This window comes from Pleurodeles waltl, chromosome 3_1, assembly GCF_031143425.1.
Source record: "Pleurodeles waltl isolate 20211129_DDA chromosome 3_1, aPleWal1.hap1.20221129, whole genome shotgun sequence".
NCBI classification, from domain to species: Eukaryota; Metazoa; Chordata; class Amphibia; order Caudata; family Salamandridae; genus Pleurodeles; species Pleurodeles waltl.
The window spans coordinates 873,795,356-873,811,993 of NC_090440.1; the positions used below are offsets into that span (position 1 = coordinate 873,795,356).

At 43.6% G+C, this 16,638-nt stretch overlaps 1 protein-coding gene and 1 long non-coding RNA gene across 2 annotated transcripts in view; one reads left to right on the top strand and one right to left on the bottom strand.

Annotated features, from left to right (window-relative positions):
- LOC138284722 (uncharacterized) overlaps nt 1-16,638 on the bottom strand; it is a 172,873-nt gene that overhangs the window by 70,629 nt on the left and 85,606 nt on the right. The gene's annotated exons all lie outside the window — the stretch shown is intronic.
- Nucleotides 1-16,638, top strand: part of TEKT2 (tektin 2) — a 40,067-nt gene that overhangs the window by 14,291 nt on the left and 9,138 nt on the right. The window contains exons 6-8 of the mRNA XM_069223835.1: nt 10,127-10,241; nt 12,836-12,943; nt 15,891-16,034. Of these exons, the coding sequence (XP_069079936.1) occupies nt 10,127-10,241; nt 12,836-12,943; nt 15,891-16,034 (367 nt within the window). The remainder of the gene's footprint in view (nt 1-10,126; nt 10,242-12,835; nt 12,944-15,890; nt 16,035-16,638) is intronic.

Genomic DNA, 16,638 nt, shown 5'->3' on the forward strand with positions numbered 1-16,638 from the left:
ACCACAGGGTCAGTCTGTTGGCAGAGCACCTTCCGGGGATAGACAACAACTTTGCAGACCTCCTTAATTGGATGTGGCAACAAATCCACGAATGGGAACTCCACCCACAAATCCTCCACCTGTATTTTTGTCAAAGGATTTCCCCACTGTAGACCTTTTTGCCACCGCAGAAAACACAAAATGCCCAAGCTTTCTCCTCCAGGCATACACACCATAGTGCGTGGGCAACATACTATGGTTGAACTGGTCAGGGATATTTGCCTATGCTTTTCCACATCTCCCACCCCTTCTGTCCATGGTTCAGAGTCTCTGGCAGACGTCCCTCACCCTCATGCTGGTGGCTCCCACTTGGGCCAAGTAGCCTTAGTTCACCTAACTCTTGGTGGTTCTGCATGAGAGGCTCCCAAACAGGCCGACCTTCTCATGCAGAACCAGGGACAAATCACGCACCCAGCCCTCATAACACTCAACCTTGCATTCTATTTCCTGAGGTCTTAGAGTTTGGGTATCTAAACCTTCCTCCGGAATGCATGAACATTCTGAAGGAAGCACGTAGACTCACTACTCACGCCTGCTTTGCTGCAAAGTGGAAATATATTGTCCACTACTGTCTCTCACACCACATCGATCCTCTGATAGCTAGTGTTCAAGACATTTTCTGCTATCTTCTATACTTGCAGACAAGTGGAATAGCAATAACATCCATTTGGTTGTACGTAGCTGCAGTGGCTCCCTATGCTAAGAATAGGGGGCACATATCCCTTTTCAGGATCTCTGTCATCAAAACGTTTATAGAAGGTCTCAAAAGGGTAATTCCTCCCACACATGGGTTTTTCTGGCCCCCATGTGAAATCTGAACATTGTCCTTACTAGACACATGGGTCCTTCTTTTGAGCCACTTCATTCCTGCCCCCTTAAATTCTTCTCCTGGAAGATGGCGTTCCTTGTCACAAGCACCTCCCTTAGAAATGTTAGTGAGCTCTAGGCTTGGAAAGAACATTTTCTTTCAGGTCCACAGACTCAGGGTTGTTCTCCATAGTAACCCTAAGTTCTTTCCTAAGGTGGTTTCTCCCGTCCACCTTAACCAGTCTGTAGAGCTACCTGTTTTCTTTTCACAACCTGACTCGTTTGCACTTAGGGCTTTCCACACTCTGGGTATTAAGAGAGCCCCTCGGCACTTTGTGGATAGAACAAAACATTTTCGTAGGACTCAACAGCTCTTTGTGTTCTCAATGCCGCAAGAGGCTCAGGCACTTTTTAAATCAGGCATTGCCAGGTGGATAGTTAAATGTAACATTACACAAAGGGAGAGTATATGGGAGCGAGAAAAGACACACACCGTACTTAACTCCCAAAACACAATACTAAATCACAAATGAGAGTACGGGGTTCTTGTAGCGTAAGTAGGTCGAGAGTGTAACAATTGTGACACTAGACCACTCGTATACCTCGACTAGAGGTGAAATGTAAGTGAGCTGTGGAGTGGTGTAAGGTCTGTAAGGGGGATTTCCTTTACGGACTAGGTAGTCTCACACACTATATAGTGTCATGCTTCATCATATGACCACCTAGCCCCACCCAGGTAGGACAATGCCACCTGGGCGGACTCAACCTCGCTGTTAAAAGAACAGGAGGGAGTGCGTAAATTAATTTAATTTCTGGAAAAGGGGATCCAGCTATGCTAGGGAAATAAAAACACCTACTCAGATACCCGGGTGAATTTAATAGAGGGTTCTGTGTGGTGTGATTAAAAGAAATGGGGAACCAGTGTGAGAGCAATGACTCACAAGGTCACCTATCTAAAAGAAGTAGCTGACATGTTTCTGCCCTTGTGTATGAGCTGTGGAGGGTCTCTGGGCATTCATCAGGGCAATGGATCCCTGTTGTATATGCTTATTAAGCGCTGCAGAAATAATCACAATAGAAAATGGGTTGAGGCAGGGCCTACCTTAACCGAGGGAATACTTGGGGAGGACCTATGGTAGATAGGGTAAAAACAGACCAGAATTGATAGTGAAAAAGTAATACACAGCAAACCACAACACATGTGACAAAATTCATGCAAGACACAGGAGTACTGGTTGCAATTATGAATAACAGTTGCATCAATGCTAGCTATGCAGGGCGGACAATAGGCAAGGGAAGACGTTTTCTTACCCTAACACTAGAGGCTAGTGGCCTTTGGTATCCTGGAGAGGGAGCGTCCCCTTATAGTCAGACTCTAGGGTTCGAGGGAAAAGGAAGAAGGGAAGAACAAAAATGAAGATAGATGGAGAAATACAAAGGAGGTTCCCAAGTAGGTGGAATTAGACGAGGGGGGAATAAGAAAGAGAAAGGAAGGTAGTCCATAATGGAGGAATGGTAGAACCCAACAAAAGGGTTTAAGACAAAAGAAGAAATCAGAAAAGAGGGTGAAACAAAGTCACTGGAGTGGGGGAAGAAGTGGGGAAAGAAAGGGAAAAAAAGGGGGGGGGAGGAATGGAGAGCAAAAGGAAAAAATAGGAAAAGGGAAAAGAAAAAAGAAACAAAAAGGAAAGAAAGAGAAAAATAGAGGGAAAAATGGAGAAATAGAGAAATAGGAGAGGAGAGGTGTCTTATCTGTGAATCCAACGTTGGCCGACTCACTGCATCAAAGGTGGGCGCTCTCTGTGCGCCTATACCGACCTCTCCTTCAGGACCGCTTGAATGGAGTGGCCTGGTAGTGAGTAGTAGATATAGTGATGTTAATTAGGTAGGATAAGCTGCAGCTGCTGATAATCACCGTCGCGGCCCGGGGGAGGGCGGAACCGGAAGTGCTGCGAACTGCCTTCGTTTATAGCTGATGGCCAAATGAGCACCGGCCAAGTCCCGGACATGCCGGGAGCCGGAAGTGACCATCAGCGAAGGGGAGCGCCCTGAAGTGACGCTGCCTTCGCATTGTGATCCAAAGGGGATCGGCTGAGCCGCCGCGTAGGGTGGCCGTGGCTCAGGGAGATCCCTCGCACTGGGCGGTGACGCCCAAACCGCGAGTGTTGACGGGAAACGTGGTTTCCCGGCAGCACTGCAGGCTGCCTGAAGAGCGAGTCGCTGGGAAAAGTAGTTTCCCGGCGGCATGCAAGGCTGCCTATAGTTCGGCGACACCGAAAAGGGGAGCGGGAAGGGATATAGGGGCGCGGGGGGGAGAGAAAGAAAGGGAGCAAAAGGGGAAACCAGGTAAAGAGCATAAAGGAACAGGAAAGACAAAGGAAAGCAAAAGAAAAAGCGAGAAAGGAAAAGGATAGAAGGGGGATAACAAAGAGGGGGGAGAAGAAGGGGGAGAAGGGGAGAGAGAGAGGCAGGTGAAGGGGAGGGGTGGATAAGAGAGGGAGATGAAGATGGGGGGAAAAAGAGGGGGGAAGAGGGGGGTGAGTGAGGAGGGAGGGGAAGGGAAGGTGAAGGAGAAAAAAGGGGGGGAAAGAGAGGGAAGGGGGAAAGGGGGAAAGGGAATAACAAGGGAATAAAGGGGGCGCCAGGGGTTTGGGGAGCAAGGGGACATAAGAAGGTGAAGTGAGTGATGAGGTGTGAAAGACGGGAAGAAGGGGGAAGGAAAAAGAAAAACGGAAGGAAAGGAGAAAAAGGCAAAGAAGGGACAGAAGAAAAAGAAAGGAGAAAAAGGCAAAGAAGGGAAGGCATAAACTAATCAGGGTAGGGAAGGAACCTAATAGGGGGAAAAAAATGGGGGGGAAGGGAGGGGGATTAAAAAATGGGGGTTCTAAGTTTGAAGAGAGAACCAAGGTATCTCATCATTTAGTCCAACCGTGTCGGTGTGTAACCTCCAAATCCAGCGTTGCTCAGCCCTAAACAGTTTTTCAGACACGTTAGGGGTCGAAAAAGAAAAATGTTCCAGGACCGTCCATAACATGTCATCTGGGGAGTGTTTTTTTTGTAGGAAATGGCTAGTGAGTTTTGTTGCATCTCGTTTGCACCTAATCGTGCTTCTGTGCTCACAGATTCTGGTGCTAACCTTCCTCGTAGTCATCCCCACATATTTGAGTAGGCAAGGGCATTTGATTAAATAGACTAAGTTTTTGCTGTTACAGTTCGTAAGTGATTTTTGCACCCATGGGGTTTTTAGGTCAAGATTGATGGTGGTAGATCTGTGGGTAAAAGGGCAAACGCTGCAATTGCCGCATGGATAGTGACCTGCGGGGGGGGCCATCTGCCAAAGTGTCATCTGTGCGAGACGTCGCTTCTCCTTTGGTCTTGTGTGGACCACCATGTCGCGTATATTGTTGGCTCTCTTATACGCGTATAGTGGTGGTTCAAAGGGTAAACCACCTGATGTCAGGATTCTCCAATTGTCTCTTATAATCTTCTGGATTTCATTGGATAAGGGATTGAAAGTGGTAACACATACGATCTTGTCCAAGCTTGGTTTCAGTTCTCGGGGCTGTAGCAGCTGGTCCCTATTATTGTTGCGTGCTCTTTTTTCGTGCCCTACCAACCAGATGTGGGGGATAATCCTTGATGTGTAGCTTGGTAGTTAGTTTGTCTGCATGTTTGCGGTAATCGATAACGGATGAGCAGTTTCGTCTTAACCGTAGGAACTGCCCGACCGGGAGGTTATCTCTTAGGGCTCGTGGGTGGAAACTCTGGTATTGTAACAAATTGTTGCAGTCTGTTGATTTATAGTAAACTTCTGTGGCTAACCGGCCGTCATGTTCATAGATGAGTAGGTCGAGGAAAGGTAGCTTGTTGTCGTCTATGCTCATTGTGAAGGTAAGAAAGGGGTTGGCTCCGTTAAGCCAAACAGCGAATGCCTGGGCCTCTTCCTTACTACCAGTGCATATTAGCAGTACATCATCGATGTATCGCTTCCAGAGTTTGATCTGGTCTCGGTAGGGATTATCCTCATGCAGGACCGTATGTCTTTCGAAGTGGTCAACGTATAGACATGCTAGACTGGGGGCAAATGTGCTACCCATCGATGTGCCTTGTGTCTGCATAAAGAAGCTATCCTCAAATTTGAAGTAGTTTCTGGTGAGAGCGAGGTGTGCTAAGTCCAGTATAAAACCAGGGGGGGTTTGGGATTCACCCATATGTATTTCCAGCAGGTTGCTTATCACTTCCAGGGTGGCCTCTTGCGGGATGTTTGTGTAAAGTGATTCCACGTCGAGAGTGATCAGGAGTTCCTTGGATTTGTCAAAGGCTATAGATTCCAGTAAAAGGAGGACATGGGTGGTGTCCTTAAGGTAGGTCGGGATTCTTTTAACTAACGGTTGTAGGAAGAAATTCACGAACTTTGACAAAGGCTCTAGTACTGAGCCTATACCGGAAACTATGGGTCTTCCGGGGGGAGGAATCTTCTCTTTATGTACTTTTGGTAAAATATAAAAGTACAGAATTTTTGGGTTGGTCTGTATCAGGTATGATGCCTCATTATCTATGATCCAGTTGTTTTCCTTCCCTTTTGATACTAGGAAAGCGATTTCTTCTTGGACATCAGTTGTAGGATCACGTGCCAGACGCTTATAGTGTCTGGTATTACCCAGAAGTCGCTCACACTCGTCTCTATACATTTTTTGTGGAAAAATCACTGTAGCCCCGCCCTTGTCTGCTGGTTTGATAATGATATTTGGATCGGCTGTAAGGCTCTTCAGTGACTCTATTTCGCTTTTGCTCATATTGTGGAATACTTTGTTGGGTGCTTTAGTAAGCGCATTGATCTTAAGGGATACTGATTTCTCGAAAGCCAGTACCTCAGGGGGCATTTGCCCTGCTGGGGGGCAGAAGATGGACTTAGGACGTAGTCCTGTATTCTGTGCGGGAGTATCATATTCCTTCCCAAGAAAAAAGGTTTTTAGGCGGATCTTACGAAACAGACCCGCTAGTTCTGTTCTGGTTCTGAATAAGTCAACTTTTGGGGTGGGCACGAAATTCAGGCCTTTATTTAATGCTTGGGTTTCGGTTTGGCTCAGAGTCCGGTTGCTTAGATTAATGATGCTGACTGTATTCTCTGAGCCGGGTTTCACTTTGTCTTGCTTGTCCCTAGGATGGCCTCCCTGTGTGTTGGGTTTTCCATGGCATCCTCTCTTGGGCGCCACTGTACTTCTTTTCTCCTCCCTCTGTCCCTCCCATGACCTCTGTCTAAAAAAGGGGGTGGGGGTTCAGAGAAGGACCATTGGGCAGGGTGCTGCAGGTAGGGTGCTTGGTATTGTGGAGGGGGGCCATACTGGTTGGGCCAACCCCATTGTTGGTTGAAGTATGGGGGGTATGGAGGAGGTAAGGGTGGATAGTTCCATCCTCCTCGACGTTACCCACGTCGTCCGCGGCGTTGTCGTATATTCCCTGACGAGTTACTATCACTATCTGAGCTGATATTACTACCTGAAGAAGTATCAGATGTGTTAGTGGGATTCTTTGATATATAGTCAGGTTTGGTGTAGGGGTATATCCTTTCTAGGGAAAACCGATTTAGGTCTTTTTGAAATTTTCCTATTTTTTGCTGAGTTAGGTATTCTTTATATTCATTCATGTTTTTATTTACCTCCTCCAGTTTCTTTTTGAAGGAGAGAATGCTCACACCTGACTTCAGGTTATTTTCACTGGTTTTTATCTGGATCAGTAGGGTTTCAGATAACCTAGTGGCGGTTTTTATAATTAATATCAGCCAATCTCGTGTGCATTTCCATGCTATAAGCGACCAATCTTTTCGAAACTCAAGGTCGTCTAGGAATATGCGAGGCTCGTTGGTGACAAGTAGTCCGTTTGGTGCAGAGTTACTGCGGAGGTATTCTGTGAGGACAGCCCCGTGTAGTATAGTCTTAACCTGGGAGCGTTTCAATTCCACTAGGGTATCCCAGTTCCCAAGCTGGGAAAAACTCTTTGACAAAGCCGTGTCCCCAAGGAGTGAGGGGGCTGCGAGGATAGCTGATACTTCCTCGTCATTGAAGGAGAGACCTTCTGCCATAGTGTGGCAGAGGGGGTGAGGGGGGGGGGGGAGGGGAAACGTGGGGAAAAAAAGATGGAAGAACCTAAAGCTCAGAGTGGCGCAGGCACGACAATGTGCTTGCTAGAAGGAGGAGAGCAAAAAGGAACTCTCGCAGCCAAGAGGCTGCTCTACTATAACATTACACAAAGGGAGAGTATATGGGAGCGAGAAAAGACACACACCGTACTTAACTCCCAAAACACAATACTAAATCACAAATGAGAGTACGGGGTTCTTGTAGCGTAAGTAGGTGTGAGACCACCTAGTCCGTAAAGGAAATCCCCCTTACAGACCTTACACCACTCCACAGCTCACTTACATTTCACCTCTAGTCGAGGTATACGAGTGGTCTAGTGTCACAATTGTTACACTCTCGACCTACTTACGCTACAAGAACCCCGTACTCTCATTTATGATTTAGGATAGTTAAATGTATTCAAACATGTTATGCAGAAGCCAAGAGACTTTTGCCTATCCCCCTAAAGTCTCCTCTATGATCTTCTTATGAAAGATCTCCGTAACTGATATCTGCAAAGCAGCTACCTGGTGTACACGACACAGTTTCACCAAAACTTTTTTTTTTATATATTAGCATGCCAACAAGCTAATGTTGGCCAGACTGTACTCTGTACACTTTTTCAATCCTCTGCAACATCTTCAGGTTAGCCGCCGCTTAGGGGAGGACTGCTTGACATTCTATATACAGCTTGTTTATCTACAGCCTCACGTGCCTCAAACAGAAAATCTTACTTACCTTACAAGCATCTGTTTGTTGCACTAGTGTTATAGATTCAAATGTGCCTACCCTCATCCTCAGAAACCTTGTGATGTTGCAGATATTTTGTCCTTTGCTTCTTCTGCATGATCATCGCTCTCTCTTTTCTCTACTATTACATTCCATTTCAATTCTCACCCGTGGTGCGGAAAACAATCTAACATTGGAGCTGATGCTCGTGTGCATTACCAGCAATAGGAGGAGTCACCATACCTGACTCGAGAAGGCTTCCCAGGGCAGAGTCAAGTACTAGGGAGTATTAGTGTTTGCTATTGTTGTTTGTTCTAATTCTTCCAGGGCCCCAAAATACTTTTGCTTGCAAAGGTTAGCTAAGACTCACTTAATTTATTTGATTAGTCAGAGGCTTATTCCAAGAGGTGGTTCGGAAACTAGTGTTTGGTGCCACTTTACACAGAAGGTTTCACATTTGTTAAAGACAAATATCCAGCCAGTTGTATTTCTTTGAAAAGTAATATTTTCTAGTACACCAGTAGAAAAATATAACAATTAAAATTGAGATAAATATTGAGAATCCTAAGTTCCTATTGGATTGGTTTTTTTTTACATTGGCCAGCCACAGACCTATAGTATGCTATAGGGACTAGCACAACCAAATGCATATCTTTATCCCCATACTGTAAGCACTTCAGAAGGGTGTGCATCTTCAGGGAAATTGTACTCTTTACTACCAGATCCACAGTCAATAGTATGTTGGCACCTGATCCTGAGTTTGTCCCAAGAAGCAAGTAAAGGTCAACAACTGGGAAAACTATTGTGTTTATTGGCAGGCTGTAAATGGTATATCAATTTCTGGTGTTCCATAGCCTCCTTTAGGCTCTCTATTAGTGCTTGGGTCTACTGAGACTACAAACAGGGCTAGCACCATGAGCCTATCTGGTTGCTCTGGACCTTTTTACGATGCCCTGGAGTACTGGAATATCCATGCACCCTTATTTGTTAATGGACATGGGGCTGTCAAAATATTTGGTTCCATGGAGCTAAATCATTCAGACCATTTGTGGAAACGTCAAGGCCTAATATCTCAGAACCATCATTTGAAGTTGAATTATGTTCACTGGTGGGTCCCTACAGATCTTGGCCCCATAGAATGCTGTCAGCAAGAGATCATTTTGTCACCTTTGGGGAATACTCCCTCTTCTAACTTTTACAGAAACAATTGCCTTAGTCTTAGCTGCAGTTTTATGCTATTTTCTATTACTGTGTTAGCATGTACACTGGCATTTCAGAAGAAATCTCTCACTACATTTCAGAAGAAAACTCGCACTAAACCAGAGTTCTGAATGATACTGCTAATACACCCACCTTCCTTGTACTTATTGGTGTCTAGTCCTGTAATGATCACAACTCAATCACTTTGCTTAGTCCATTCTAATCATTGCCTTAAAAAATGCTGAAGATCAGCTTAAATTAATCTACTATAATTTCATTGGTATAGACTCTGGAAGATTGGTTGTAGAATCTTTCACTTTCAGGTCTCAAAATGCATAAAAATAGAAATAATTATTACTATCATGAGCAAATTAAATTATCATCCTCCTATGTACAAACATAGCTGATTTTCGCTCATACTGTCACTCATACTGTCTGTGCTTTTTTGGGTGAGGTATGTTCAGGGGAATCCGGCTGTATGCCTGGATTAAAGTTATGCATACCTCCCTAAGGAGGTTCAAAGGAATTGCAAAGAGTGAAAATAAGTTGCTTAAAAAGTCCTCAGCTGTAAACCCTGGAATCACACCTACCCCAATGGCTGGTTATTATTCACTAACGTCCAGTAAACGTACAGTTCCAATTTATTAAGCTATGTGCCTTTAGCATAGTCTTTGGCTGCTCGCCTCCAGAGAGAAAGGAGGTGAGCAGCACAGAGACTGACTCTGTGAAATGCATTTCCTTCTACCCTAAAGGAAGAGAAAAACATAAGGCATAAGACATAAAACCATCTCATTCAGTGCACGCTTAGTTCAATCTGCTAACTGCAGGGCACTGCAGAGAGAAAATCAGATCTGACATCTTCTGTTTGACTAGCATAGGTTGATTTCCCTTTCTCAACAAGCACTTTAAAGTAACCACACATATGCTTGAATCTACTACAGTTACCTGATACAAACCTAAACATACAGTGCCACAAACATGCCCCTACTGAAGCCAGTTATCTTATCATTGCTGCAAACTAGCCCCGTGGTACTCATTTCATTCAGCTGTTTGTGGTTTTGTAGCGAATAGAACTTTGGATTCCGGGACTTTCAGCTTCCCTCATTAAGAGTATGATCTTTTAATACTATGCATAGAAAGGGGCAAAGGGGAAGTTACAGGGCAAATTTTCATGAAATGTAGATCACAACTCAAATTCTGTTTGCTGACATCCCACCTCTTCTTGTTGACAGCTCCACTACACTGGATCAGTGGGAACAGTTCAGCCGCTATAACAAAGACAGAGCGGACGCAGAGATGAAGGCTTCAACATTGCTGCGAGAGGCAATTGCTGTCACCATTTCTCAGGTAGCTACAAATTCAGCAGCTTGCCATCACAATGGGCTGAAGTGTTTCTATATGCAGGTGTCCGGTTGTGGATTATTGAGAAAGCAGAAGGCCAGAGTAAAAAAATCATACAGTGTTGTCATGTAATAATTCAGTCCTTTTGCACCACATGTTTATACTTGGGTGGTCTGTACAAACGATGGAGTCTTTCTGAATTCTGGTTGCTAAAATGAGCAGATATGGCTTATTGTCAAAGTTGCTGATATAACCAGGGGCACTGAGTTCTCATCATAAGTGCTATGATTGAACAAACACTGTGATATTCCAAAAGTTGCCTTTTCTTCTCAACCCTTATAATCTGCTTCTGTGAAGCCTTGTATTACATTAGAATTTTTATCTTGGGTTCAGAACAAGCTGTAACCAATGCAGAAAAAGGGAGGCCTGCTAGGTGAAAAGGTGTAATATTGAAATACATCATGTTGGCAGAGTCAGGAGGTGTAGTTTCAGTTCATAGGATATTCAACGTCTATCAGAGGGAGAGAGGTCTTTATTTTGATGCTTGCAGGAGAGTTTTTCAGAGCATTTGACTGAGAATGGCGATCCACCTTACCCCAGTTTTAGTTTTCCTGACTAGGATGTGACAAGCAGACCCACATGACTGGGCCTGAAGGCCCTGAGTGGGTGGTATTGCTGAAAGTGAGATCTGAGATAGTCAGTTGTGTGATACAGAATATTTTGAAATTTTTGCAAGCAGCTATCAGAAGATAAGACTTGCTGGAAGAGGTCTAAGTACTAGCCACAGATTTTTTTGATGGTTCTAAGTTCTTAATGGTCCATCAATAGAGCTGGGCATAAAGGGTATCGTCGTAGTCCAGACAGGATAAGATGGCTGCCTCGATGAGTAAAATTCTCAAATTAGTGGTAGTAACAGGGATAATGTTCCAAACAAGGCACAGTTGACTGTTGACTGTTTTGAAGATTTGGCTTGTATGGGCATGAAATATGAGTTTGCATTTGAATCATCAGGAAATTGAAAAGGTGAACTTCTGTCCAACATTGATTCAGCTACACTTTGGCTTTTTATTTCTTGAAAACCATCTATAACTAATCTATAATTATGGGTAGGTGTCAGCTGTGAAACCCTAAGTGATACCTTCAGATGTTGATACATGGTCTTCTATCTACTGCACCCAGTGACACCTGCATATATTCTAGCATTACAAACAGTGGATAGCCCTACAGTTACTATAATGCTGTCCTCTCATGTTACAACCATGGCTTATTGTTTCATATGAGAATTTTGTTCTCCAAAATTAGGCATAGACCGGAATCTGTAGCGGTCTAGAAACTGTGGTGTCCGTCCCAGCCCTAGAGCATGCAAATAACCATGTCACACACTGTGCTGTATAGCAGACGTCTTTATTCCTCAGCATATGTTCACACACTGCACTATGATTACGTCATAACCGTTTATAACTACACCTTAACACCTCCGAGCGAGTTTCAGAATTCCTCTATTGAGTCTGCCTAGAACAGCGAGGGTCCTAGCGCACTTAGTCTCATAACACTACAGCAACCTAACCTTAAAGCTGTTGTCTGGAAAATCTATTGACTGGTTTGGGCTAGAGACACAATTCTTCCTCATTTATGCCTAAAGGTACATTGACATTTATTGCAAAAGTGATAATTATATTATACTGTACCAGACACAACCTTCACATCAGCTCACTTAACCTAAGACTTTACTGCTCGACACTCAAGAGTAAATGGGCCTTTGTATAACCAATTTGCTGTCTCCGACCAAATACCCAGATCCTCATCTATTATCACCTTCTATAGTGGTAGGTTGTCCCTACAATTTCAGTTACTGGGAAAAGCCTGGCAACTAAAATGTTATTGCCGTACATCCATTGTTCTGTGGCTCTCTACCAAATTAATGTCCTTTGTTAATGATCCTGTAGTTAAGCAGGGAACAAATGGGAAATGTAAACACTGAAGAGAGGGAGCAGTTCTACAACCTAAAATTAGACTTTGTGCAGCAGCCTGTCTTCTACTGCCTCCAGATCCAATTGATTACACAGCCCGAGTGCCATGCTTTGATATGTGACTGGAGCGTCATAGTCAGAAAGTGTTGGACAGTGTCAGATAAGTAAGGGGCAAATGTGACACAACTCCAAGCACAGTGTTAGCCTAAGCAATGCTGGAACGCCAAGCCAGGACAATTACATGTTGGATTATCATTTGGGTTACAATTACACAGTATGTTAAACATCTTCGGTCAGTATGTAGGTCAAAGGTTCAAATCCTGGCAGTAGGGAGATGAGGAATAATTTTCCATATTACCTCCTATTACTGTGACATGCACTATAGAAATGGCCTGTAATTTCATCGACCTGTTGAATTGGCTACTGTTTCATTGAATGGTCTGTGCTTGTTTATTCCAGTATATTCCTCAGCCAATGTTGTGAATGTAGGTAGACTACAAAAACAGAAAACTGGTTTTGTGAAAAGGTGCCCTTAGAACTCCAGGATATTTTGATTATTCTCACCTGCTGTTAGTTCCATACCACCTGTGCTGCTTGACTGGTGTTAACCTTCTTTTTTCCTCCATTTAGACTAACAATGAGGTGGAGGCACAGCGGGAGGCCACTGAATTTGCTTTCCGGAAGCGGATTCGAGAGACTGAAAAAGCTTACGATGAACTGAAATGGCAAGAGAAGAATGTAAGCTATCGGCCAGAATCTTAAATCTGAACACCCACTCGTTACCACTGCTACTCCAGAGCCATTTTAGCTACTTTTATTCCAGTATGTAAAGAGATAGGCATCTCTGAAATCCATCTGTTTGGATAAAAAATATGTTCTTTCTCTTCATAGTTTGGTGGGTGGGAGGGGGCTGAGGGACTGTGGTGGAGGAGACACTGATCCCTTTCCAGCTCCTGACTATGCTCCACTGAGATCCATCACACACTGTTGAACACATAGAAGAGGAAGTAGACTTTTGGGTCACTTACAACATGTTTGTGTCTTCTTCCAGTTTTATAACTCATTGATTGACCAGGCAGGATCAATTTACTGACATTGGAGGTTGGAGATCTGGGTTCTAATCCCAGTCTTTGACATTTATTCAAACAATATATCACTGTACACTTCACTTAGAATCTGCCTCAAAATGTTTCAAAACAAAACCCTCCAATGGTATAGCGCACTCTGATGGTAAATGTGACATCATAATACCTCTCTCACGCATTGTGGCATCATAATGGCTTTCAAACCTAATTAAGATTGCAGTTCCTCATCACGTTCTTGTCTTTCCTGTTTTTTTGGTCTGCCTTCTCTTCAGGGGCTGTGGAAGATGTGCAAAGCCAGTAACCCTGCCCCTGTTGTCAGTAGAGATTTAGCCACATGATGATGCAATTTTGTTCAGGTTACATGCCTGAAAAAACGTAAAGTATGTGAAATGTGATTTTGTGGTGTAAAGAAAACATTAACATTTTTAAAAACAAAACCCTTCCCTAGTAAAATGCACTGTTATGGTAACTAGCTATATTTTAATGCTCTTTAAAGACCAAATCATACATATACATTAGGGAAAATAAAATTTGATTCAAATAAATTAGAACAGAGAAAACTCAATACATGCCTATACCACATTTTATGTAAAAATAGGATAGTTTCAGGATCATCCCTTTCCTCAGAACTATAGATGTGTAATAAATGTTTGAAAGAAAAGCATACTTCTTTATATTTTATTAAAAGGTTCATTGTGGAAGATCTACTTAAAAGTTGACATCCTTGAATATGAAACCAGAGTCTGTCTCCTTTGGTAGGAACGTAGGGTGCAACCAAACATTCTTCTTGTTACACCTGATGAAGTGAAAGCTCTGGCTGTTTCCATGTAATTACTACATATTTCTTCTTCTGTGCCTTGTGCGCTGATTATTAGCTTCTGGGTTTTCTCTTTGAGTTCTGACCATTTTACATAATCCACCCACCAATGAACCCATCCAAAACATTCACATAATTAATCCACTAAGATCCCCCTTCAAGACTTCTTGTTTAAACCCCACCCACACTGACTCCCTGAAAAACAATCCACTGCTAAGCTTTGTCATGGAGGTTTCATTGGCTATCCCCTACATCCCCGATTATCACTGATTCTGTTCCTATTCATATCATCTGAGAAACACTGCTGTGACTTCTGTGTGGCAGCATGTAAATCCCTCTACTGCAGTCATATACTCTGGGCCCTTTGGTGTCATTACATACCAGTGTTGTTCGCATGTAGAAGATTTGCAAAGCCAGTAACCCTGACCCTGTTGGCAGTAGAAATTTCACCATATGATGGTACAATGTTGCCACCATGAAAGAGAGGCACCATTGAGGAAAGGAATGTGATGAGGAACTACAATCTTAATTAGGTTTGAAAGCGACTATGATGCCCCAATTCGGGAGAGGGAACTTATGGTGTCACATTTGAGAGAGATATTTTTAGACACAATTGGGATAGAGGTACTATAAAAATGCAGCAGAAGACAGTATCTTTCTTGCAGTTGAGGACAACAGGATAGTGATGTGGCTGAGGGAGTGAGTTTTACTGCACAACTGAGAATTGGCCACTATAGGAGCGGAGAAGCAATTAGTGCAGTGCTGTCACAGGGAGAGAACAGACCTCTGATTATGCCTCGTTGGCAGGCAAATAATTAAAGATCAGTGGTGAATTTTCCATTGTTGCTGAATTGTGACCAGCAAGCCTATATTACATAAAATGGAAACTGCTGATGGAGGGAGGCCCTCCGTGCCCCCTGCAGGATAGCAATACGCTGGTTTTCGACTGGTGCAACTCATAATTTTGCATAGATCATATTACACTTGAAGCTATTACAGAAAATCGGCAGGGCAGCCACACCACTGTGCCAGAGAGACTGTAATGGGGAGGGCTCATTCATCATTCATTCACATACTGTGGGAGTATCCACTCATGCAAACGTGTTGGTCTAAACTTGCTCAAGTGATGTCCCGGGTCTCCAAGGTGGAGGTTCCTTTAGATCCCAAGTGGCTACTGCTGGGCATTTGTGAGGAGACAGTACTGCGCAGATATCAAGGGATTAGGTTGCGATTGGCCGCGGGGATAGCTAAGCGTAACATAGCCAGAGCCTGGGGCAAATCAACTTCTCCAGCAATGGCAGACTGGCAATCAGACTTGGACTGGTGTCAGATGGTGGAACAAGTGGTATATGGGAGGGGGGGGCTGCCCACAAAAATAGAAGAAAGTGTGGGTGCATGGGAGGAATACAGGAGTTAAGGTTATGAAGTGACTCAGGGAGCGATGGATAGTTTGGCACACTGTAAGTTCAGTTTGAAACATTCCATTCCTATGTGGGCCATAAAAACGCCATTTGTACCTCCTTTGAGAAATTAATTCTGTGACATGATGGCGTGTTATTGGATTGCCAAACTATATATGAACATAACTTTTTTTGTAGTCCTGCTGTATGACCCATTGATGCTGAATGAAATTATAAAAATAAAAAAAAGAAGAAAATGCAAACTGCTGGGGCATTGTTAGGAACTCAGAGTTAGACCTGGCTCGCTTCTTAAAAAGATTGATAACAATTCTATGACTACTGGGTATCTAATAACAAACACTCTGCCTTTTGCTCAAATTCAGACCAAAGATGAGATTGCGGAGATGGAGGAAGACATCAGACGCCTCGAGGAAGACCTGCGGCTGAAGCGTGGTCCTCTGAAGTTAGCTCACACCCGTCTTGAGACCCGCACCTATCGACCAAATGTAGATTTATGCAGGGACAAGGTATATTACAATCTTCAGTGACTGTCTACCTGTTGTGGTGACTAAATCAATCAAAGTTTTGGGGAATATGGACAATTAAGGGTCAGGTGGATATTCTCACAACACTTCACAGGACAGTACTCTTGTCAGATATGAACAGCACACTACAGAAAATATTTGCTTGCTCCTGGTCACAGTGAAGATAGGCTAACAAAAAGGTTCAAGCCAAGTGTAGACCCGCATGCTTTCTGTTTACTGGCACATCAACTCTGCCATATCCACGTGCACATGGGACCTGCAGGGTTACTGATAAATGGGTAACTCTGGGAAAGAAGTCCTGTTACATAAGAATGGCAGACCAGGGCATCTGAGGGAAGTTATTATCTTTGTGGAAGAGGTGCATGAAAGGTTGAATTGACATTATATTGGGACTATACATTTTTAAGTGGCAGCACTTTTAAATCAGGTGTATAATATTTTAGGAAATATCTTCTCCTGGCAAGATGTATTGCATTTTAGGACTAGAGTTAGACTACACATTTTGGCCCACGTCTAACCTCGCCTCTGTAATAAGTCAGTCAGAACCCTTTCTGTATATATTGGCAGCAAACTTTTGTTCAACTTG